This window comes from Varanus komodoensis, unplaced genomic scaffold, assembly GCF_004798865.1.
Source record: "Varanus komodoensis strain SLA01 unplaced genomic scaffold, ASM479886v1 scaffold12, whole genome shotgun sequence".
Taxonomy (NCBI): Eukaryota; Metazoa; Chordata; class Lepidosauria; order Squamata; family Varanidae; genus Varanus; species Varanus komodoensis.
The window spans coordinates 20,928,985-20,952,749 of record NW_025335349.1 but is presented as its reverse complement, the minus strand read 5'-3'; the positions used below and the strand labels follow the sequence as shown (position 1 = coordinate 20,952,749).

At 42.3% G+C, this 23,765-nt stretch overlaps 1 protein-coding gene across 1 annotated transcript in view; it reads left to right on the top strand.

Moving 5' to 3' along the window:
• EIF3H (eukaryotic translation initiation factor 3 subunit H) overlaps positions 1 to 23,099 on the top strand; it is a 76,938-nt gene extending 53,839 nt beyond the window's left edge. The window contains exons 3-8 of the mRNA XM_044421808.1: positions 3,321 to 3,488; positions 5,935 to 6,034; positions 10,114 to 10,263; positions 18,537 to 18,657; positions 20,468 to 20,600; positions 22,827 to 23,099. Of these exons, the coding sequence (XP_044277743.1) occupies positions 3,321 to 3,488; positions 5,935 to 6,034; positions 10,114 to 10,263; positions 18,537 to 18,657; positions 20,468 to 20,600; positions 22,827 to 22,924 (770 nt within the window). The 3' untranslated portion in view covers positions 22,925 to 23,099. The remainder of the gene's footprint in view (positions 1 to 3,320; positions 3,489 to 5,934; positions 6,035 to 10,113; positions 10,264 to 18,536; positions 18,658 to 20,467; positions 20,601 to 22,826) is intronic.
• Positions 23,100 to 23,765: the final 666 nt, after the last annotated feature.

Below are 23,765 nucleotides of genomic sequence, written 5' to 3'. Positions count from 1 at the left end.
AAAGGAAAAGCTGTTGGTAAGTTAAAAGGAAATTTGCAAGGAGTGACTGCTTACGGCTTCTCTTGTACATGGCTGCTGAGTTGTCAGTTGAAAATCACTGGTAAAGGGGAAAAATAGCTGCATCAGAAGGGGGTAGTGACAGGATCTCCTTCTTAGCAATCCTCTGTATATCAGCCATTAAGCTGACAGTTTTCAGTGTCCTCCATATTTTCATCCCTTCCCTGGGACTTACTACTCCAGAAAGGGGAGATATTAACTCCTTCTCCCATTTCAGAACATTTAACTGTGGTAATTAGTTCAGTTCCAGATGGTTCTTAAACATTCCTTAGAAGGCAGCTGGCGAAGACTGAGTGAATGGGGTACTTGGGGATGGGGATGACTGTTTGTTTGTTTTACTGGGAAGTATATACAAAGTTCATGGATAGGATGTAAATGGAGACTCAAATATTACCAACATTTTCTGGGCTGAAAAAAATATGCCCCGGATTCTGCATTTTTGAGGCTTTTAAAGGAAGAGCAAGGGTGCCTGGTCCACCAAAAGGGGTACAGGTTGGAGTGGGGAGGGGAGGGGAGGGGGAAACAAGACAAGTTTTTCCACAAAGGACATTGGGAGAGCAGATGGTGGACCGTGGGGTGAGGGGGGCATGCATGGTGAGCCACCTATGTGGCTTATTTTGCTGTGCAAATCCTGCCAATGTCCATTTTCTTTTGCGTGTGCATGCTCTGTCTGTCTATCTGTCCATGTTTTCAGAGAAGTGGCTTGAAGTGGAGATATAAAATGTAAAAGTTAGACATATTGCACAATGTAAAATAAGAACAGCAAAAATAGGCATGCCAAAAAGCACGGAAGTGTCTGAACAGAGGGTTAAGGCCATAATTGGTTTTACTGCTGCACTGTGATCTACGCTTCTGAAGTGATTAGGTGCCTGATCCTGTGCATGATTAGGCAGAAAAAGCCCTATAACTCCAAGCATGTTTATCCACAAAATATTAGGTGCATATATAAATTGCATTATTCATACTTCCTTCTTTTCTTATCTCCAAGGTTTGTTGTAGTGATTAGACAGGTATGAACTCGATTTTGTTGTGCCTTGATTTTTTAAAATTTACATTTTGTCAAAGCCTAGTTAAGGAGTAGCTCAGTGTTAATCATCTCCTTGTATTTAAGCATCTAAGTTGTCCTGACCCATATCTTAAGTCTGCACTTAATGAAGCTTTTTCTGCTGAATTTCTTTGTGTTCACAGGACTAATTATCCAAGTGCTATCCATACATATTTACAGATAATGCATCTCAGACAAGAATGGGAACATAGTTTCTTTTTTCTTTTTATTTGCATACTTGACCTTTGTTGTATTTGCTGCCCATAAGCTCCTTGTACTATGCACAATATTTAACTAAAACAAAGTAACAAAACCTCTTCCTTTATCCTGCAATGTAAACATATGGCTGACTGTGTCACTACTTTCCCACTGCTTCTACATTTTTTCCTACATGGCCATCAAGATACTCTTTTTAGTGGTCTCACTCATGATCCAGAATGGTGGGGAATTTAATTTGTTTCACATTCTAATGCAAACCAACCAAATGCACACTTCCTCAACTCTTACACATCCTGAAAACAGTTATCCTTTGGTTTCTGTGCTCTGAATATTGCAGTGTGTATACAAATGTGTACAAGGGTTCAAGTGCTGAGAAATACAAACAAATTGATAGATTAAAAAAGATGTAGAAATGGAAGGGAGAAAACCTGAAAGGTGTTGAATGTTAAGGAAAGCAAAAGAGATTTGGTTATCCCTATTCAGGGTAGTTATGCTGTTACCCTGACCAAGTTATTCTTTATAACAAAGCAACCTTCCCACTTTAAATTTTGCGGACAATCCACTGAGTTGAGCCAAATTGGCTTTAAAGTTGTGTGGATGAAAACTGTTAACTGTGAATAGTAGGAACCTGCTTAAAGGGAGGTGGAGTGCTTGACAGGATTCAGTCTAGAGTTGGATGGAATACTGGGGCTGATCGGAGGAAGGTCAGTTCAGATCCAACCTGGGGAACCATCAGAAAGGGGCTGGAATGGCAGTGCAGGTGCCAGGCACGTGAAGAAGAAAGCCGGCAAACTAGAGCAGATAGGGATTAAGGGTGGTGCATGCAAAGGGCCTGCTGGAACAGACTAGAGTGTCAGCCTGCCTTTTGGCCCAGCAAAGATGCAGGCCTGTTCTAGCAGCATTAATCCTGGTGTCAGGAGGCCTAGAAGGTTGGGTGAGCAAAGGTACAAGCTAAACTGTGATTTTAGAGGGACTGAGCAGCTACACCAAAACCGGGGGGGGGGGGGGGAAGAGTGTGGGATTAAAAAAACAAGAGTGGGACAAGGCAGTAATTTTTATTTTCAACTTGTTTGGGGATGCACTGCTTTCTGCAGGAAAGGTTCTGTAAGGTAGTTTGATTTGTTCTCTTCCTAAGTAAGATGCAGTCTTTTTGTAGCATACCCATTTTACCCTGTTCTTCAGCCTGAGAAACTTAGACCCATGGGTACTTCAAGGCAATCCCTGCCCTCAAGCTTGCAATATCAAATAAATGCTACAAAAGGGAGGTGCAGAGGAAGGGAAAAAAACTCACAGCACAATCCTAATCATGTTTACTCCATGTAAGTCTCTCTGTGTTCAGTGGAACTTCTAACGGTGCCTCCTGAGGCTACAGTTCTTGCCGAGTTCTTATAACGACCAGCTTGAATGGAAATAGTTCAGGTAGAGGAGAAACCAAATGCGGCTGGTCTCTCTGCTTCACTGATGGAGTCACTTTGCAGACCCCTCTGTGCCTCTTACCAGCACCAACACCCCCACCCCAATGTCTGGCTGCAACAGGCTCACCACTGTGGAAGAGAAGGAGCCTGATGGAGCTGCTCTTGCAGCCACACTGTGGGAGTGGTCCTGAGCCCCTGCCCTTCCTCTGCTGGAGCCAGGTGGACCTGTTGCCTGCTATTGGGGTTAGACTTTTTGTCCACTTTGCTCAGCCTAGACCAAATTTTAAGCCAGAAGTTTTTTTAAAAAGGCTCTTCCTATGTTGTTACCTCTCTGAAGTTGGGCCTGCTGAATCTGCTATCAAAAATAAGACAATTTATCTCAGAACGAAGAGAGCAACGCTGGCCCTTACTCCTCAACTCATTGGCTTCACTGGGCTTGCATCATGGGCCCCTGCAGATTCCGGTAGCCACAGCAAATTGCCTTCACAATGAACTGGGTTCAGTGGCTGGGATTTTAATGGAAGCGTATTCTATAAAGTGTTTTATTTCTCTCTCTCCCTTCCCCTTCTCCTCATCCCCTGTAGTTCAGTATCAGATGGAAATGATGCGAAGCCTTCGGCATGTAAACATCGATCATCTCCACGTCGGCTGGTACCAGTCCACTTATTACGGCTCTTTTGTCACCCGTGCCCTCCTGGACTCCCAGTTCAGTTACCAGCATGCTATTGAGGAATCCGTTGTCCTCATTTACGGTTAGTGGACTGCTTCCTGTATTCTACCCCCCTTCTTCCTACACACTCACACCCACCTACACACGCACACGCACGCATGCCTCGATATTATTCTGGCTATTTTTGTCTTTCGATCTCACTTGCCTCTAACAGCAGCCCTAGCAGGCCTTTTCCAAGTAAATACCAACCCTGTGTCTGCAGCAGCCTCAGCAGCAGCGAAGTCTAGACAGGGTTTCCTTCTTTCTGTTTATTTTTCTTGCTATCAGAGCCCTGATGTGTACGTTTTGGAATGCCGGAGTAGCTGCTTCATTTTTATTCCTCCGTCTCCCCTCCCTTGTGGAAGGGGTTGGTGGAACTACACCAGATGTCTTAACAAACCCTGCTTGCTAGAGCGTCTGGCTCTGTACGTGACTGACCAATCGTAATGCTGCTTGCCAAGTATTTTTCTTCTCCCCCCCGCTCCCTTTTTCTGCATCTGACAGAAGCACACAAAACCTGGACTGTTTCGTAGCACAAAGATTTTTTTCTTTTCTGCAGATTTTTTTTAATGGCGTTTCCTCAAGCTCTCCAGACCAGATGTTCTGTCCTGTATCAGAACCATAGGCAATTTAACAGCTTTATAGCTTTCCCCTCCCCGAACACTCACGGTTTTGCCATATCTGGCAGGCTCGCGTATAGTTTCCAGCTGAGAAGTAAATGTAACGTCCTGAGTATCTGTCAGAAAAAATACTAATGAATACGATCAATCTTATGAGCTGCCCCAAAATTGTTTCAGTATGTTAACAATTGGATTACAGTAAAGAACAAGTTGTTAAAGTATACTTATACTGGCTGGAAACATTGCATCATCAGATCTTGATGAATTTTCCACTTGTTTCAGTCTATTTTGGTTTTCATTTTATCACTGATTGCTAAAGGTTTTACTATGTTCAGTTTCAGACAACACAAATGTTAACTTTTTTAAAGTTTACTATTTGGCGAGCCTATTTTGGCTGTTATCTTACTACAGACGTTAAGCTCCTGTGTCTTTGAGATTAAATAGTTTTTTATTCATAGATTTTTCCACTCTTAACGATGGCATGCCAACCTTAAAACTATGTTCACATTAAAAAAAAGAGAGACCCAAATGCAATTGGAAACGTATACCTGGATAAATATTTTCCTAACAGAATATCAGGAACTTGGCAGACCAAGTGGAGATCTGAGGCTAGGAACCCTATGAGGTCTGTCCTGCAATAAGTCTAGTTCCTGCAGAAGTACCACTAGGTTGACCGGGTGGGAGCCTTCATGATTAAATATTCTTCCAGAGCAGTTTCCCCTGCCACTTCCACATAGAAAACTGGATGTCAGGGTAAAGGGTTATAGCCCTGATTTCTGACATGCTAGTCTTCTACAAGCAGGGATAATTGGAGTGGGGCAGCTGAGGGTAAGAAACAGCATTGTATTATGTGACTCCTAATCAAAAGTATGTTCAGCTCAGACACTGTGTTACCATCTAAGGGCTAGCTAGATCATATAATCATCCTGTCCTGACTCATGTGGGAGACATTCCAAAAAGGGGATCTCTGTTGTTGGAAGGAGAGTGCTGGCATAGTAACTATGATAAGGATGAGTTGATACGGTGCTTGAAACATGAGGTTAAAAGCCACAAAAAACTGTAGCATCTTAAAAGTGCTGCTTCCAGTCATATGGAAAATCTAGGAACTGTGCCAGGAGCTGAAGCCCTTGCTCTACAGCCACTGGAAATTATTTGTTGATCTCACCAAGGAATATAGAAGACAGTCTTACTAGAGCAACCAGGTCAGAGCTTTTGTTCTTCTAATGCAGTGTTATTTGCTGTCGATTCAGGACATCCTTCCGTGGCCTCAGGAGGTTTTCTTTCCCATTGCCTGCTTCCTGATTCTTCCAATGGGAAACACTGGTGATTTAAATTGAAGTTGCTCTGCAAAGCATGTGCTGACCCTCCAGGCAGTGGTCTCACCAGCCATCTTGTGCTTGCTAGGACCTGGTTGTCTGTCCAGGACCTGGTTGGCTACAATAGGAATAGAATGCTGGACTAGATAGGCCTTTGACCTGATCCAGTGCAGGACTTCTGATATTGTGGGGTTCCTACCTTTTTAAGCCACCGGGAAAACTTTTGCTTTTGAGCATCATGTAAATACCACACCAAGCAAATAAAACAAATAATTACTGATATATGTGTGTAGGATCTGTTTTACTTGTTGTGTGAATAATATAGTATCAAAATATTGATTGCAACAATATAGTTTAAAATATATTTTAATATTATTTGTCTATAATTTGAATTGCATTGCTACTCCACATTGCAGATGTAGTAAATAATAATCTTTCGGAAACCTGAGTGGACTTCTATGCAAAATAAAAATTGACCTATTAGAAGGGCTCCAGTAACATTTTATTGACTTTTATTTGGCATATTTTATGAATTCTTTTTGTTCTTCCTCAGATCCTATAAAAACTGCCCAAGGCTATCTTTCCCTAAAAGCATACAGACTGACACCAAAACTGATGGAAATTTGCAAAGAGAAGGATTTCTCTCCAGAAGCGTAAGTGGAGGCGGTCTTTTCAAATGTGGGTGACAGAAAGGAGAAAAAAGATTAAACTATTTGCTGTGAAGCTCTATTTTTAACAATATATGGGCTTTCCCAGTAGCTGAAAATGTTTGAAGTCTGCATAGATGATCAGGCAAAAGAAGCAACTTGAAGCTAGTGCTCTCTGTCTCAGTCTCTCTCGGCTATTTCCCAGTTTTCTCATACTTACTAGAAGGTAAAAGAAATGACATCTACTTTACAACGGAAGGGTGTGTGGTACTCTATCACTCCAGACAGAGGGCAGATGTTAAAGGCAAATTAATTTGAGCAGAAGAGGGAGAGAAAATGAAAGGCTCGGTGTCATGGGCTGACTCCTGAGATAAAACATCCTTGTGTTGAGGAGTGTCTCTTGCAGGTTTCCTGGATTGGAAATAGGTAGGCTGGGCATCGTTCCAATACATGAGATAACTAACAGAGCCTAGTTAGATAGGTGCTTGAAGGTCATTATCCCCCCCACAAATGGTCCTGGGTGTTCTTGTCAAAAAGGGGGGGGGAGTGAGTGAGTGAGTATGGTAGTTCTGTTTCTTTAAATGATCTCAGACATAAGAGAGCCAAAATCGCCTTGTTTTCAAGAGATTATGTGCAAGGGCCACATTTTAAAGAAACTCACTTCAGTCTGCATATTTTCCTCAGCAGAAATTTACCCAAACCTCCAAACCAGTTCCTGAGCTGCAGAACAATCCATTTTGGGAACTTAGAAATTCAGAGGCCATATGCACAGAGCATTGGTGCACAGAAACATTAAGGATGCTTAAAGGAGCTCTCTGGATTATGGTTAAATTACTAGCAATTAAGCAACAGGGAGGGCACCTTGGGAGGTGCCTTCATTTGAGTCCCCTCTCACTCAGTACTGGCTAGCAGCAGCCCTACAGAGGTTTAAGACACAGTTCTTTCCCAGCCTTACTTGGAGATGCCAGTGGTTGAACTGGAGTCCTTCTGCACGTAAAGTAAGTGCTCCACCACTGAGCAATGGCCCCTTCCTAGCCACAGCTCTTCCCTTAGGATACTGTGTCTCTGGGAAAAAGAACTGGACTAAAATGAGAATGATGGATGGCAGCTAATGGGTTGCATTTTGTCTGCACACCTGATCAGGAGCACAGGGTACCAGGTGCCATTACCTTCCTTCGAAGAATGACAGGTTGCCCCCAGAACACCACCATGGAAAGCACCAGAACAATCTTTCATTCTCAGTGGGAGGGATAAATTCCATGTTTATCAGCCAAGTGGGCTGGTGGGGAGGGTGTTCTGTGTTGTGAGCTCTTTCGCCAGGAGAAATCCAGGCCTCATCTTCAGGTTAAGAATCGGGCCATTCTTGAGGACCTTCTCAGTCGGTTCCAGAGCATCTTGCCCTTTCATTACCACTTGCCCTAGGGTCCATAAGAAAGATGAGATATCAAAACAGGTTTCTACATTTTAAATAGAAATCTTGAAAAAGAAATTACCTATATAATATTTTTGTAACTATGCTTTCCAGAATGTTTCCATTCAATAAAAATTGTGATGGACACGATAGAATGTGTTCTTCCTGTTTGAGATAATTTAATATGAGGTTTGAAAGTGACATTCCCACCCCCTGCTCTTAATCATGGCCAGCTTGTTTTTAGTTGTTAAAACTTTGAAAGGGATCCTTTTTTCCCCAAAAGGAAACCCAATTACTACGCTTGCCTCTTACTGTCTAAATACATTTCTTTCCATCTTCAAATACAAACTGATGATTTTTGCAGTTTTTCAAAAGATGGAACCAACACTTCATTCTCCAATTTGTGAAACAAATATTTACTCAGCACCCTGCCCAACTCAAACCCAACAGACTGTCCCTTTCTTTCCTAGTCTGAGAGTTATCCGGGATTTTTTTTTAAACAGCACTCACACACATGCACACATGTACACTCTGTAAAGCTGAAAGATAATAAAAGGCAAAATGGCAAAAATGAGGAAAAACAATCACTTGGAGAATATTCTTTTATGCTAAAATGTTAAGGAGAAAGCTGCTTCCTGTCCCCCTGTCCAGAAAACATTTCTTGTTGTACGTTAGCCACATCTGGAGGTAAAATATTAGAGAAGGGACTGAGGTGAAAGGATTAAGAAATGGCTTGTGCACCTAGCTTCAATTTGATGGCCACAATCCAGTCCCCAGTTAACTGTGCTTAAGATCCATGGGATGTGGTAAGATTTAAACATGCTGGAATGCAGCTTATATTTCTAGTTGTGGCATTTTCTGCCACAGGACGGACACACATATCCTATGCTAGGGTTCAGCAATTTGATGTTCCCAGGCTAAATGTACCAGCCTAAGGAGTGCCGTCCAATTGGCCCTTCATTTGCTAACCTAAGGGAATGGCATCTGTCTTAACAGACCTCTGTGATGTTCTCCCAAGGGTCTCTTCTCTGAGACCCATCTGGCCCGAATTTGCAATCCTTTTGGAATCAGGTTAAGATTGACCTTTTTTTCAAGGGATTTAATAGAATGCGGGGTGGCTTAATCGTGGTCTAGCTGTGTGGGAAAAATGAATTTAGCTGCTTAGATCTAAATTCTGTTTTAAATTTTATATATTGGAAGATGCATGTTGATTTATTGCATTGTACATTTTGCATTTTATGAATTCTTGTGAACTGCCCAGAAAGCTTTAGCTGGTGTGTGATATTGAAATGAACCTTGTGATGATTATATAAATTATAATCAATATATACCAGTCTGGTTTTAGCCACCCATTCCATTCCTCAATTGACCATTACATCCCTGCAAGAGAGGGCTATAAACAGCAGGGTTCCATGTAAATCTGTTTTTCAGCTTGTTCATAAATGAACTGGAAATTGGAGTAATCACTAGGATGGTTCACTTAATGGATGATGCCCACATCTTTAGGGTTGTTAAAACATCAGGGGATTAAAAAGTGCTCCAAAGGGATTTCTCAAAACTGCCTTAAAATGGCAAATATTGTTCAGTGTAAGCAAGTGTAGTGTGATATGCATTGGGGAAATAATAACAACAGTGACAATCCCAGCTTCACGTATATGCTGATGAATCTAAGCAAGTGGTGACAGACTGAGACGGTGGGGTATTGATTGAGAGCATAATGAAAGTGTTCTCAGTGCGTGGCAGGTATAACAAAAAGAAATTTCATGTTGCACATAATTAGAAAAATAATTGAAATTAAAGCCTCCAATAAGATACAGCCTCTGTGTATGTTGTGACCACACTTGAAATACTGTGTACAGTTGTTGTACAGGTGTGGTCACTGTGCCTAAGAAAAAGCTATTAAAGAGCTGGAAATTTTGTATGAAAGGGCAACCAAAATGATCAAAGCAGAAAAGGATGGATGCAACATATAGGACTATTTAGCTCAGGAGAAAACATGTAGAGGCATACAAAATCATGCCTCTACATGCGATGTAGTGAAGATGGATTGCGGTGCATTTTTCTCCCTTTCCCAACCACTAAAACCTGGGGTCATCCCACTGAAGCCGATGAAATCTAGGGCAAGCAAAAGGAAGAGATTCAGCATGGCTCTTTATATGTTCATTCTTAAAGTGGAATTCAGGATGTTGTGTCACTACTCTATATGCTACTGGCCAAACCTGCTGTGCCTTACTGTGCCCTCCCATGAAAAAAGGCTATGATCAGAACACACAGTTTTACTGTTGCATATCTACATACTGTTGGAAATGTTCAGTGATGGGCAAGTTCTTGGTATACCATTAAAGTTTTCCTCTGTAAGACACCTTAGTTAAGGTGGAACCCAAGAGCATCCCAGAAGGAAGGAATCCAAGGGCACCCCAGGGTTCAACTTGAAAGCCACTGCTCTACAATAGTTATGTCCATCTGTTTTCTCTCCCAAGAACTTTGTAAACTCTTGAACTAAAGGTAATTTCCATGCTCTTTTCCACGTTTGCTATATAAGTTTGTTTCCTGAAGTAGAAGAATGAAGCTGCCTAGGCTGTTCAGAATTACCTGCTGAATATTTTCCTTAGATCCAAGTGAAGCTTTTGAAGACAAGGGTGTGCCAGTTAGTTATAAGGGCCTCTTTTCTCAGGTTGAAAAAAGGAAACATCACCTTTGAAAACATGTTTGAGGAAGTGCCCATCATCATCAAGAATTCCTTTCTCATCAATGTTCTTCTTTGGGAGCTCGAAAAGAAGTCGGTGGTAGCAGATAGGCACGAGTTGCTCAGCCTTGCAAGCAAGTAAGTTTTTTTAAAATTAAAAATGTAGCATGTGCCCTTTGTCTGAAAGTGCCCTGTTATCTTGAGGAATAATGCGCCTGTTCACATGACCAAAGGAAGTTTTTACTGGGGACAGCCAGGGTTGGGAGAGGAGAGGTTGGGAAAAGGTGGGAAAGAAAAGTCTAAACAATTAACTTAAATGTTAATTAATATTCTGTGGTGGATACAACATTTAGGATGACCTAATGTAGACAAGAAGAAAGTCAGGTCTACAAACTATAACACCTACCTGCATCCTGATTTCTGTGTTTTCTCTCTGCAGTTTATAACTCCCATGTATTTCTGTCCCCTTCACAATGCTTTCAACATGTAGTCGTAACGTTAAGTAGTTACCTGTCTTTCCCACCTGCTTATATAATGGAATGGCTAAGGGTGCAGTCCTACACTTATTTAGACCTTTTAACTGTCTAAACATTAACTGTTACCCTGCATCAAAATGAAGCCTAGCACTAGTTGCAAAAGGGGTCATTTTTGACCCCAAGGTGTCTTAGGCATGGCAAATGCTTTGCATCAGAATAAGAATGGGTTTCAGTTTGCAGCTAGTACAATAAAATCTGCATAACAATATTTGGCCTCTTGCCCTTTGATCTGCCTACAGCATAGAAAATCAGCATAGAAAATCTTTTCCTCAATTGATTTAATTCTGTTTGCTGAAGGATTTAGCCCAGACTCTTGACTTTCAGAGGAGGCTAGGATGACCTGTACTTAATGCTTCATTTACCCTTGGCACTTGGGGGTGGGCAGGGGGGGTTGTTGTTCCTAGGTTTATGAAGAACCTCTAATTGAGTTAGTGGCATGCACATTACTGATGTATAACCATTGTTAAGTTATGCAGTCTGCTTGTTCTGCTAAAGAATAAGAAAAAAATATATTTTCTACTTTTCAGCTCAAACAGCTTCTAATTCAACTCATTTTCCTCTTTGGTTTTTGCCTTTTTATTATCTTTGTTTTGTTTTGTTTTTGTTCAGATTAGATTTAGGAATGTTTAACAGCAAAAGGCCTTCACAAAATTAGGTAACAAATGTAAGACTTAGCTTTGACATGCAGTCACCCAATAATATATTTCTTGTCAATCTATTTTTATTAGTAGGAGAAAGCATTGGGCACCTTGCAGAGAGTTGTAGAAAAACTGCTTCCATAGTTAATACGTGATTATCACTTTGTCTTATTTGACATCTGTTAATGCAGCCATCTCACATTTTATTATTTGCTGTCAAGGCCAAGAAGACATCAGAGCACTGCAGCTTTTAACAGTAGCATCTCAATACAAAATCCGGCCCTGACATACTGACCCAAGAGAAAATCATAAGGAATGAAGTTCTGTTGCCAAGCCCTTGTCTAACCAATCCTTTTGCAAAAGAATTGGTGCTTTCTTTTGTCAAGGGCATTAGCACCCTTCATTTCTCTCTATGCATAGCAGTTGTTCTCTGACTCTGATGTTGTTAATAATAACAATGATGAATTTGTTTATTGAGTATGTCTGCAATGGATTCTTCACAGTGAATTCCAAATCCTCCCCACAATCATCTTCCCTTTTTTAGGGGAGGGGAAGAACCAGAAGAGGGAGGAAAGATTAATGTGTAGGAGTGCTTCAGGTCCAAAGACATGAGCATTTTTTAAAAGAGCTATGACTTTTTCTTAGAGGGGTTCTCTTGGGGAACAGAGCTGCTGCTAGAAAATAGTTGTTGTTTGCTTAAACAATGTCACAGGTTCTTGGGTGGTTGAAAAAGAAATAGTTTTTAAAGAATTGGTAGGAGACAATGAGGAGGGCACTATTTAGTTACTTATTCTGTGCATACCTGGCTGTGTTTTGGGACACAAAGACCTTTTTCAGCTCCCAGTGCCAAATGCAAAAGGTAAGATCAGAAGTCAAGCCCCTTTTTGCTAGTACTGATTTCAGTTGGAGAGTGTTAAGCATATATATAGCTCTTCTCTCACAGTTAATGGGCTATAAACATGCCTGACTTTGTCTGAATCAAGGATTTAATATTTAGCATGAAAAATGCATTTCAAGTTGATTCTTAGAGGTCCTTGATACTTCCCCCCACAGCTGTTCAAAGGCTCACAAAAGCTTTGTGGTTTGTTTTTTCATTAGTGGTTAATTCTTATAACTTCATCTAGCATCCAGGGGTGAATTTCTTACCTCACATTCATAATTTATACTGTAATATGCACATAGCTAATAGTTCTGTGTATCTAGTCCTTATGGGACTAGTCCTTGTCACCTATAAGGTAAACAGTGCCCCCAAATTTCAGCCACCCACCTTTGGTAGGTTTTTAAAAATTATTTATTTATAAACCATGCATTTCTGGGCCATAGGATGTCCCCACAACTGTATGATAATAGGCTATTGGGGTGCTTTTGTGACCCCACAGAAATACATTGGGGCACAAAATGAGGTTAAGAACAGATCCTCTTACTCTGCATACCACGTATAGGAACAAGCTCCTCCCTCAGAAAGAAAAACCTGGAATCCCTTGAGAGAAAACATGGATGCACTCATTTGAAGTTGATGGACTGAAACAGTGTTATGTTTAATAGGGGTTAATAGGCCAAAACATTGTGATGCTTATTGTGCCTTGAAGCATGATAGATTGTCTTAAATAGGCTGTACTAACTGAGACCTGAAACCATTCTTACGCTTATTCTAGTCTGCTGTGGGGAAACTTTCACTATGGAACATTTGCCTTACATGAGGCAGTTTTGTCTGGGGTGACCAATAAATCCTCTAATAGTCCATTTTGCTTGTTTGCGTGTTTGTTTAATGCAGGATGAAAACTGTCACATCAACCTAAAGTAGCACCCTGGATTTAGTTTTTCAATCCCATCTAATTAAGTTTCATTTTAGTATTGCAACCCACTTTGTGACTAAAGTCCTCTGTCAGATTATTGTTTTCATAGAATAAATTCATTAAATCTCTTGTAGTTGAGAAATAATAACCATGTAAGATAAAGCCCATGAGGAGGGATTATGGAAAGTGGGGTGGAGCAGTGGCTGAAAGTTGGGGGAGAACAGATTGCATACCGGACATTTACAGTGCCTTGCAGAAGTATTCCTCTCCCCTTTGAATTTTCCACAACTGCTTGTGTTACTACCTGGAACTGAAATGGATTTAATTAGGTTTTTTAACCAATTGATATATGCAAGATAGCACTGTGAATGTGCAAAATATTTTTTATTGTGGCACACAAATTAAATAAGCAAAAATTAACTGGCAGTTGTTAGTTGCAGATGTATTCACCTCTTTTACTGTGTCATGCCTAAACAAACTGGTGCAACCTAACAGCTTCTAAAGTCAGTGTACGTATGGAGTCCACCTGTGTGCAGTTCCAGTGTTGCTTGACCTGATATTAAACATTCCTGTTTCTGGAAGGGCCCAGAGTTTCTTGTGAAGTATATGAAAACAAACAGCATCATGAAGACCAAGGAACTATCTAAACAACTCTAGGATAAAAGTTGTGCAAAGCACCAATCAGGGTTGGGTTATTAAAAGAAATCCCAAGCTGTGAACATCCGCTGACATACCATTAAATCCATCATTGTAAAATAGGATGAATATGGCTCAGCTTCAGTTCTGTCTAGAAGAAGCCATCTATCAAGATTGGGTAACTGGTTAAGGAGGGCATTAGACAGAAAAGCGACCAAGATGTCACTGGTAACTCTGAAGGAGCTGGAGAGATCCGCAGCAGAGATGGGAGTAATCACGCAGGGACAGCTGTCATCCAGATGGGCTTTTATGGAAAAGTGGCAGAAAGAAAGCCATTACTGAAACAAATCCATATCATAGCCTCTTTGGAGTTTGAAAAGAGGCATGTGGTAGACACAGCAAACTTGTAGAAAAAGATTCTCTGGTCTGATGGAACCAAAAGCGAACATCTTGGCTCTGCTGCAAAATGCCATGGGTGGTATAGAGTTTATTGTCCTGAGAACACCATCCTCACAGTGAAGCATGATGGTGGCAGCACTACATTGTGGGGATGCTTTTCCTTGGCAGGAACTGGGAAACTGGTCAGGATTGCGGACAAGAAGGATAGAGGGCAATTCTTAAGGAAAACCTGCTTCATTCGGCTGTGGAGGAGGCTTACCTTCCAGTAGGACAGTAACTCTAAATGCACAGTGAAAGTCACACTGATATTTATTTATTTATTTATTTATTTATAATATTTTTATGCCACCCCCATCGCAGAAAGCCTCAGGGCAGCTTACAAAGCAGGAGAAAACAAACATAGAATAAACATTAAAAATTCGGAACATCTCGGCTGTATCATAAAACCAATAAATAAAAACAACAGTTAACAATTAAAATATAGTTTAAATAAAAAGGTCTTGGTCTAGTGCCGAAAAACAAATAACGACAGCGCCAGGCGGACTTCTCTGGGGAGCGCATTCCATAGATTGGGTGCCACCGCAGAGAAGGCCCTACTCTGGGTACTCACCCTCTTAACATCCTTCACAGAGGGTTCCTGGAGAAGGGCCTCCCCCGCCGATCTCAGGGGGCGGGAGGGCACATATGGACGCAAGCGCTCCTTTAGATAACCAGGTCCCAAGCCGTTGAGGGCTTTATAGGTGATAACCAACATCTTGAATTGGGCCCAGACTTCAATGGGAAGCCAGCGAAGCTGACGGAGGACTGGGGTTATATGAGAACAATGCCCAGACCCCGTCAGCAACCTGGCAGCTCTATTTTGCACCAATTGAAGTATCCGGACTGTCTTCAAGGGCAGCCCCACGTAGAGCACATTACAGAAGTCTAATCAGGAAGTTACCAATGCATGTGTCACAGTCACCAGGCAATTGTTCTCCAGGTAGGGATGCAGCTGATGGATCAGCCGAAGCTGAAGGAAGGCGCTCCTCACCACCGCTGTTATTTGAACTTCTAATGACAGCTCAGGGTCGAGGAGCACTCCCAGGCTGCGAACCCTGTCCCTAAGAGGGAGTGCAACCCCATTCAGAACAAGGTCCAGGTCCCCCATCCCGAAGCCCGACCCACCTACCAACAGGACCTCCGTCTTGTCTGGATTGAGCCTCAGTTTATTGGCCCTCATCCAGCCGTTTACCTCGGCCAGGCACCGGTTCAGCACAGCCACTGCCTCACCTGGATTGGTGGAAAACGAGAGGTAGAGCTGGGTATCATCAGCGTACTGATGATTCCGCAGCCCACACCTCCTAATGACCTCTCCCAGCAGTTTCATGTAGATGTTGAATAGCAAGGGGGACAAAATGGAACCCTGCAGAACTCCATGACACAGCTGCCATGGCACAGAGCCATAGTCCCCCAGTACCACCTTCTGGAATCGGCCATTGAGATAGGAGCGGAACCACTGCAAAGCAGTGCCTCCGACTCCCAATCCGGCAAGCCTATCCAGAAGGATACCATGGTTGATGGTATCGAAAGCTGCTGAGAGGTCCAGGAGAACCAACAGGGACGCACTCCACCTGTCTTTCTCCCTGCACAGGTCATCATACAGGGTGACCAAGGCGGATTCAGTACTGTACCCGGGTCTGAAGACGGACTGAAATGGGTCCAGATAATCAGTTTCATACAAGAGTGCTTGGAGTTGTCCTGCCACCACCCGCTCTAACACCTTGCCCAAGAATGGGATGTTGGCCACTGGTCTGTAATTGGTGGCCACCTCTGGATTCAGGGATGCCTTCTTTTGATATGGCTTAAAACAACAACTGGAATGTCTTAGACTGCCCCAAGCAAATCCAAGACCTAAAATGCAATTGAGAATCTGTGGCAAGACTTGACAGTTGCTGCTTATCAGTAGTCTCTATCCGTCCTCACAAAACTGGAGAAGTTTTGTTGTAAAGCACAGATAAACACTGCAGAGCCTAGTTGCATCAGCTAATAGGGACTTCCCCAAAAAGATTTGGAGCTATAATTTCTCCCAAAGGTGCTTCTACTATGTATTGACTTGGGGGGTGGGGGAGGATGGATGGATATTTCTGTAATCAACAAGTGGCAGTTCAGTTTCTTTGTTGGTTTACCTAGCTTTTGTGCCATAATTAAAAATACTTTTAATTCACAGTCTTGCATACATCACGTAGTAACAATGCCTGTGAAAGCATTTTCAGTCCAGATTGTAACCCAACAAAATGTGGGGAACACAAAGGAGCTGCTGTGAATATTTCTGCAAGGCGCTGTGAAATGCTGAAAACAGCAGCAGTGTGTGGCTTCCACCGGGACGTTTGGTCTTACATGACTGCTATGGTGCAGGAGGGATGAGTTCAGCCAGGAACAGAAATGTGATGATATTTTTCCTGTTTCCCCTTCCTTTTCTTGAAAGCATCAAATAAACATATACATGGACCCATACACTCTTAACTCACTCAGGACTGAGAGGTTAAAACAGCAATGTACGATCGACCTTTCCATCGTAGAAAGTGCAGAGCATCCTCTGTGATTGGACAGCAGGTTCCATTATCCTTGACCGCTGGCCATGTTGACTGAGGCTCATGTGGGTTGTAGAGACCCACTTTGGAGGAGGTTGTCTGAAAGTATGAAGGCAGTGCACAATTTATATGACATTCACTGTTGCAAGATGTGAGAGTAGCCAAGGTAAAATTAAACAGGAATAAAGACAAATTCATGGTGCAGAAGTCTATCTCTGCTTGTTTGCAAAAATGGATGCTCTGGTTCCAAAAGGCTCCCTTGAATCCTGTTACATGAGAGTCAACAATGGGGGGAGGTCCTGCTGGTAGACTTCCTGAGAGTATCTGTTTGGCCACTGTCAGAAGAAGGAAGCTGGAAGGGATGGATCCAGTGTATGATTTAGCAGGGCTTAAGCTCAGAGGATTTGTGAAAGTGCTGTTCACACTGCTTGGGAATTAGTCATAAACCCACATGCAACAGAAAATTAATATTAGAGAAGACTCTAATGCACTCCCAAGAATCGCGGCTTGGGACCTGGATATCTAAAGGAACACCTTCTTCCCTATTTGCCCTCCCGCCTCCTGAGATCGGCAGCAGAAGCCCTCCTCCGGGAACCCTCTGTGAAAGATATTAGGAGGCAGAGCACCCGGAAGAGGGCCTTCTCTGCGGTGGCGCCCCATCTATGGAATGCACTCCCCAGAGAGGTCCACCTGGTGCCCTCATTATAGGGTATAAGACCTTTTTATTTCATCAATATTTTAATAAGTTTTAATATGGTATTTTAATATTATATTTTTAATTACAGCCGGAGTGGGTTGATTTGTTTATGTTGATTTTTATGTTGGCATTTTGTTATAATTTATTTATATTGATACTTGTATTTTATTATGTAAGCTGTCCTGAGACTTTTGCAATAGGATGGCATATAAATATCACAAATAAATAAATAAAATATCACAGAATAGTAGAGTTGGAAGGGGCCAAGATGGCCTTTGGGTCCAGCCCCATGCTCAAAGCAGGACTTCCAAGTTAAACCATCACCCAGAGATGGCTGTCCAGTGTGGGGGAGCCCACAGCCTCCCTGTGTAATTGGTTCCATTGTAGTGCTCTAATAATCGGGGAGTTCTGCCTCCCTGTAATAAAGCACATTATTCGGTGTCCTATACTCTGGGTGGATCAAGAGGAGCTCCTAAATTCTTGTGAAAGGTCTAGTCTAAATCTTACATTAAAATAGTTTCTTCAGGCCCTAGCCATAGAGCCTGTTTCCAGTGCTGTTTGGGTCTATATGAAATAGCTTCTTTGAGCAGGATGCAATTTGTTAACTGGCACCAGAGAGATGCAGCTCTATTATTCTTGGCGTTACGTGTCTAGCAAAGCCAACATCTTAAGATTTTTGATGGCTTCTATGCCTGACACTGAGCTCAGGATTGCAATGCTAGCATGAAGGGGGTGGTGCATTGAGAGAAATACAGAGATGCTATCAAATTCAGTCAGTCTTTACTGAACCCCTTCCTATTTATTTAGAGCAGGCTTCCCCAACTTGGCACTTTATCTCCCATAATTCCCAGCCAGTGTGGCTGTTGGCCACACTGGCTGGGTATTATGGGAGTTGCAGTCCAACACATCTGAAAGCTGCCAAGTTGGGAAAAGCTGATTTGGAGCAAGGGCTAAATAAACAGGAGGTACTACAGTTGCAGTTTTAAACAATATTTAAGTAAATTTAAACTTACTGCTCAGTTCACCAGCAAAGATTGACTAATTGCTGTAGAAAGGAAATTTTGTCCAGATATAGTGCTGCAAAAAGAAAATATGTCCAATGGCAAATCTTCCTCAGACCTTCTTTTTCTGTGTTTTAGTAATCACCTTGCAAAGAGCCTGCAGCTATTGATGGACAGAGTGGATGAGATGAGCCAGGATATTGTAAAATACAACACCTATCTACGGAACACCAGCAAACAGCAGCAACAGAAACATCAGGTTAGTTCTCTGGGTGGGCCATATCGGTCTGGAGATAATACATGATACTGTGTGGTTTCTGTAATTGGATGCAAATTGCTGGATCTTTATGTTGCATTTTCTCAATATAAATGCCGGTTCAGGAAACTGATCTCTCCCACACATAACATGCAAAACTGGGACTTCACTGCTGACTTACTGTTCCTTCCAACTTCCTTGCTTGCCAGTATAAATCTTCTGGGGCAAATTTATGAGAAGGTTTCAGAGATGTAAAAACTGATTTGAAGGAGGAAAGAATCCAGGACTGTTACCCATCAGCTCTTGCTTAACTTACAGTTGCTGTAGATGCGGCTCATTGAACCATAGTCAGTCTGTTCATTATTTAGATATAGAACAGTTGTGTGCAAGAGCAAGCAATTTTGGTAAGTAATGCACCAACTGAATGCAATATGGATCCCTTTACACCCCCCCACACCCCTCATTTGATTCTCCCAAATCTTTTTCATTTTCAAACACTGCTGAGATGCAGAATGCTATGCACTTAATTTGCTATTTTTCCAAATCTGGGTGTATTAAGAAATCATGGCACCAGCTGAACACCAACCTTGAGACTGCTCTGCAGAGGACACTGCTTGATGTGACTGTCAGTGCCTGATGATGAAGAAGACTCACGATTACAACTTTTATGAAGTTTGTCCTTCCATAAAAAACAAAAACCAACCCAAACCTGGCACAGGCTTTCCTTCCATCTTACGAAAACTCAGTGAACTGTTCAGACCTTGGTGCCCCTTTGCTGTCTAAATAACTTGCAGTAATGAACGGCTGTTCACTTATATGAGATTACTATAAGAACACACATTTTGCAAACTAATTTGCATTTATGGCTGCCAGCCAAAAGATATAATGTCCATTGAAAATAAGTCTCCAAAGGTGCTGCTTCATGATAAAAGTAACTAAAAAGCAGCACAATTGATCAGTCCCAATTCAAGCTTGTGTCAGACTCAGGTATTCTTCATTCTTACTTTTTGAGCCACCATGTATGTTGAGGAGCAAGGAACTTGGGAAATTCACATAGACTGTCTTTCTGGCACTCTTCTTTTCCTCCAGTGTTCCCCCCCCACCACCCCTTCTCAGTGTTCATTCTAGTATTCTGCCAGGAGGTACAACTCTCTTCCCTTCCTGCTGCAGTTGGAAGGACCCAAATACAAAAGGGCTGGAAGGCTACAGTTCATGTCCCAAAAAGTGGATGAACCTGGATTTTTCATCACATTGTCTGTTGAACCATTTGGGAATGATACTGAATGGTGGAGGCCTTTGAACTTCACAGAGCTGCTTGAGAGATGATGATTCTGGATGCTCCAGGGTCGTGATAACATACTTGTAACATACGTTCTGTGGTGCTTCAGAAGCTTCTGGAATCATGCCCAAATTCAATCCAGCAGCATAGAACAAAGGGCCTTTTCCCCGTGGATTTTAATTTCATTTAAAATCTCTAATCATATAGTTTCCTTTGGACAACTAAAGATCTGTAAACCACACTGCCGATTTTAGTGAGCTAAGATAAGTGATTCAGTGAGGATGGGGGAAAGGATTGAAACTTCCTCAATGGGGGGTGTGACTGGAGCAGAAACCACCCCCTTTTGAAGCCCAGCAGCATTTTCAAGAACACATCATGTGTGTATGTGTCATGCTGTGCCAGAAAGCACTGAATGTTTTGAAGCCTGGGTGACCTTCTGAATTAGGCAACTCCTCCGCATTCTTCATGTGACTTCTGAGGGTCCCCTTTGGATCAGATACCCCACCGCTGCATTTTTGCTCCTTCCCTCTCCAGTACCTGCAGAGACGTCAGCAAGAAAACTTGCAGCGTCAAAGTAAAGGGGAGCCGCCCCTCCCTGAAGAGGACATTAACAAATTGTTCAAGCCACCACAGCCTCCTGCCAGGATGGAATCGCTGTTGATAGCAGGTAACATTTCTGGGGGAAGGGAAAAACTCGACTGCCTTCCCTTTCCTGCGGCGGCTCTGTTGTTTATTTTCAACAAGATTTGTAGGCAAGAAAGGGAAAAGCGATGCCTTTAAAGGGTGCGTCAAAGGCCTTTTATATTTACTGCTTTGGTGGGGCTTTGCATTTATGTTCACAAAGCTCAAGGAAACACGACAAAATGCTCCTTGCTTTTAGGGGCAGCTGCTGCGTTAGATCCAAGCGGGAACCAGAACAAACTAGTGTGTGTGATGTGTGCATGTTGTTCTATTAGCCTCCCAACTCAAGATGGCATGCGCTGGGCTTCCAGGTTCTCTCTCTGAAACAGCATTCCCCCAACCCGTCATCCTTGATATGTTTTCTACTGCACCTCCCAGTATTAGTTACACTGGCTGGGGCTGATGGGAGCTGAAACTTAAAACACGCAGAAGGCACCAAGCTGGGGAAGGCTGAAGTAGATCCTGAGCTGTTAGCCTGAGGAAGCAGGTAGGGGAGGCTGCCTAAAGGCAACAGAGACTTGTCCCTGAGTGGCATAGCTAAATGTTAGTCCAGATTGGGTTTTTGCTGTACTAAACTCTTTTACATAGGGCACTGTATAAATAGCATTTCCTTGGATGCCCCCTTGCCCAGCTTGCATGAACGGTGTTGCACAGTGGTTGGAGTGTTGGACTGGAACTAGGGAGACCTGGGTTTGCGTTCCCCCACACAGCCGTAAAGCTCACTATGTGAGCCAGTCCCTGATCCTTGGCCTCATCTCCTTCATGGGGTTCTTGTGATTATAAGATGAAGAAGAGGGGCATGTTAGGTTCCTTGGAGAAACAAATGGCCGAGGGATGTGACTTACCACCTGAGCAGATGAGTTAAGAACTAGTGTTTGAGATTTGAAGTATCTTCATATTTCTTTCTTTGGTCTAAGTTATCCAAGGTGATTCCTATGAGGCAAACTTGTTTCATATTTTCCTTTCATGATACTGTGTTCGTGGGAAGAGACATATAGATCAAGACACAAGGCAGAGAGGTAGAAGATGCACAATGAAATGGCGGCATGACAGACTGACCATGCTAGAGAAATCGCCATGCCTCAGGCTGACCCATCACTATTAATCGCATTAGCACCCTGGAGATCTCCCATAGAATGCACCAGCTTTTGCTTTTATTCCCTACGAAAAAGTGTTTCAGAAACAGAAGCCTGAAGTTGAGAATGAAAGCTCAAATAAAATTTAACATGTACTAAAAATGCTGCCACACTGCAGGAACAGGACACAATGTAACAATTCAGCAATGTGTAGCGTAATTGTATCATCATTGTCCTTTTTGACTTGGAGTGAATGGGTCTGGTTTGAATTTTGGTAATGTGTTCTCCCAGAGCTCAGTGCTGCTTTAAAGGGAAGGGGGAACACACCCTAGTGAAGTACCTTCACTTTTTCAATTACATTTCAGGTTATGCCTGTGCTCTGGTGAGTTCTGGTTCAGCCATCTTTCTGGAGCTAGGGGAAGGAACAGCCAATTTACGCCTCAACAGCCTTCAGCCAAAATGTTTTTCCTTTTTAGCAGAGTCAGGAAAAGAGCTGAAAGTGTTCACTATTTTAATTCACGCAGAATTAAGTTGGGGATCAAAGCTGAGACTTGGCTGGTTTTGTCTCTGAGGCATTTCAGAACTTTTTTAAAGTAGAGCATTAAATTGAAAGTGTATTGGTCTGCTAAGCAGTTTTAATTTTGATAATCTGGCATTGTCTTTTTGTTCTTCCTGACTAGTAAAGAAAATGAATTGCAGTAGCAATGTGTGTACAACTCCTCCCTCCGCCCCAAAAAAAGAAAGTATATGTAAGGATGAGTTTGATTTGTACAGTACTTCAGACAAAGCCTCCACAGCCTGCTGGCTTGAGAAATTGCTAATGTGAGGCAGCTAACAAAAAACCAACATAACCCACAAAAAGTCAACCAGATGAGGCAAGCATTGTTTCCAGGCCCCCAGGTAGAAGAGAAATAGCACGAATATTTCTCTTCCCAATTTTCCAGAATTCCCCTAGCATACTACAACCAGGTTCCTTTTCCTGTGCCAATCCGTGCTTAACACTTGGCAGAGTAGGATGGTACAACACCACCTGATTTTTAGAAAGGTAGCAAGCTTGTATACACACCTCTACCCCATTATCCAAAAGAATTCAGAAATTTTGTTTTCTTTCCTTCCCCACCATGTTTTCTTTGCAGGTCAAATTAACACATACAGCCAGAACATCAAGGAGTTCACTGCGCAGAACCTGGGCAAACTCTTCATGGCTCAGGCACTTCAAGAGCACAACAATTAGAGAAGAAGTCCTTGCAATCTCTTATCCAAAGAGGAGATGCCCAGAACCTCAGCTCATTCTTGCTTGCAGCCTTTTCCATCGCTCTTGCTTGAATGAACTGTGGACTAGACTTGTGTATTTTGTGTGGAATTACCCTTCTTTTACAGGATAAATAAAAGATCTGTTTAAAACTTTATATCATGTGTTTATTGACTGTTGGATTGCTATTGCTTTAATACACTGTGTACTCTTAACCTGCATGCCAGTGTTTGATTTAACAGGTAACTCTGTATCTTACCTAAACTTGCTCTTTCTATAAGAAAAATTCCTCTTTCATGTAACAGCAGAGTGATTTCATTAAAGGAATGTCCTCTTTAAGGAGTGTTCCTCAGATGAGGTGACCTCCAACTCAAATTTCCTACTTTGCCATACTAAAAGCTTCCTAGAAGGCAGCCAGAAAATGGCTGAGTAATCACACCTTTTTCAGATCCAGGCTTAAGGACAAAACCAGATTCATTGTCAAGACAGGTCTGTGATTTTGGTCTTTCTTTAAAAAAGAAAAAGAAAAAAAAGTCGTGTCCATGATTGAGGCCACAATTTGTTTCAAGGCCCCAGTGCTGTATGTGAAGGGGAAAGCATTTTCATTTCCCCCAGAGCTGCTGTTTTTCTTAGTGCAAAAAAAAAAAAATAATATACTGGTAGCTGCGCATTTTCTCCCATGAGCCAAATAGCTATTTTAGGCAGATAGGCAATTTTCATGAGGAAAATAGCACTGGATGCAAAGGTTATGCTCCCACCCTTCCAAAACAGCACCAATGTCCAAAGCTAATTTCTCCTCTGCCTTCCATAGCTGTAGTTCCCC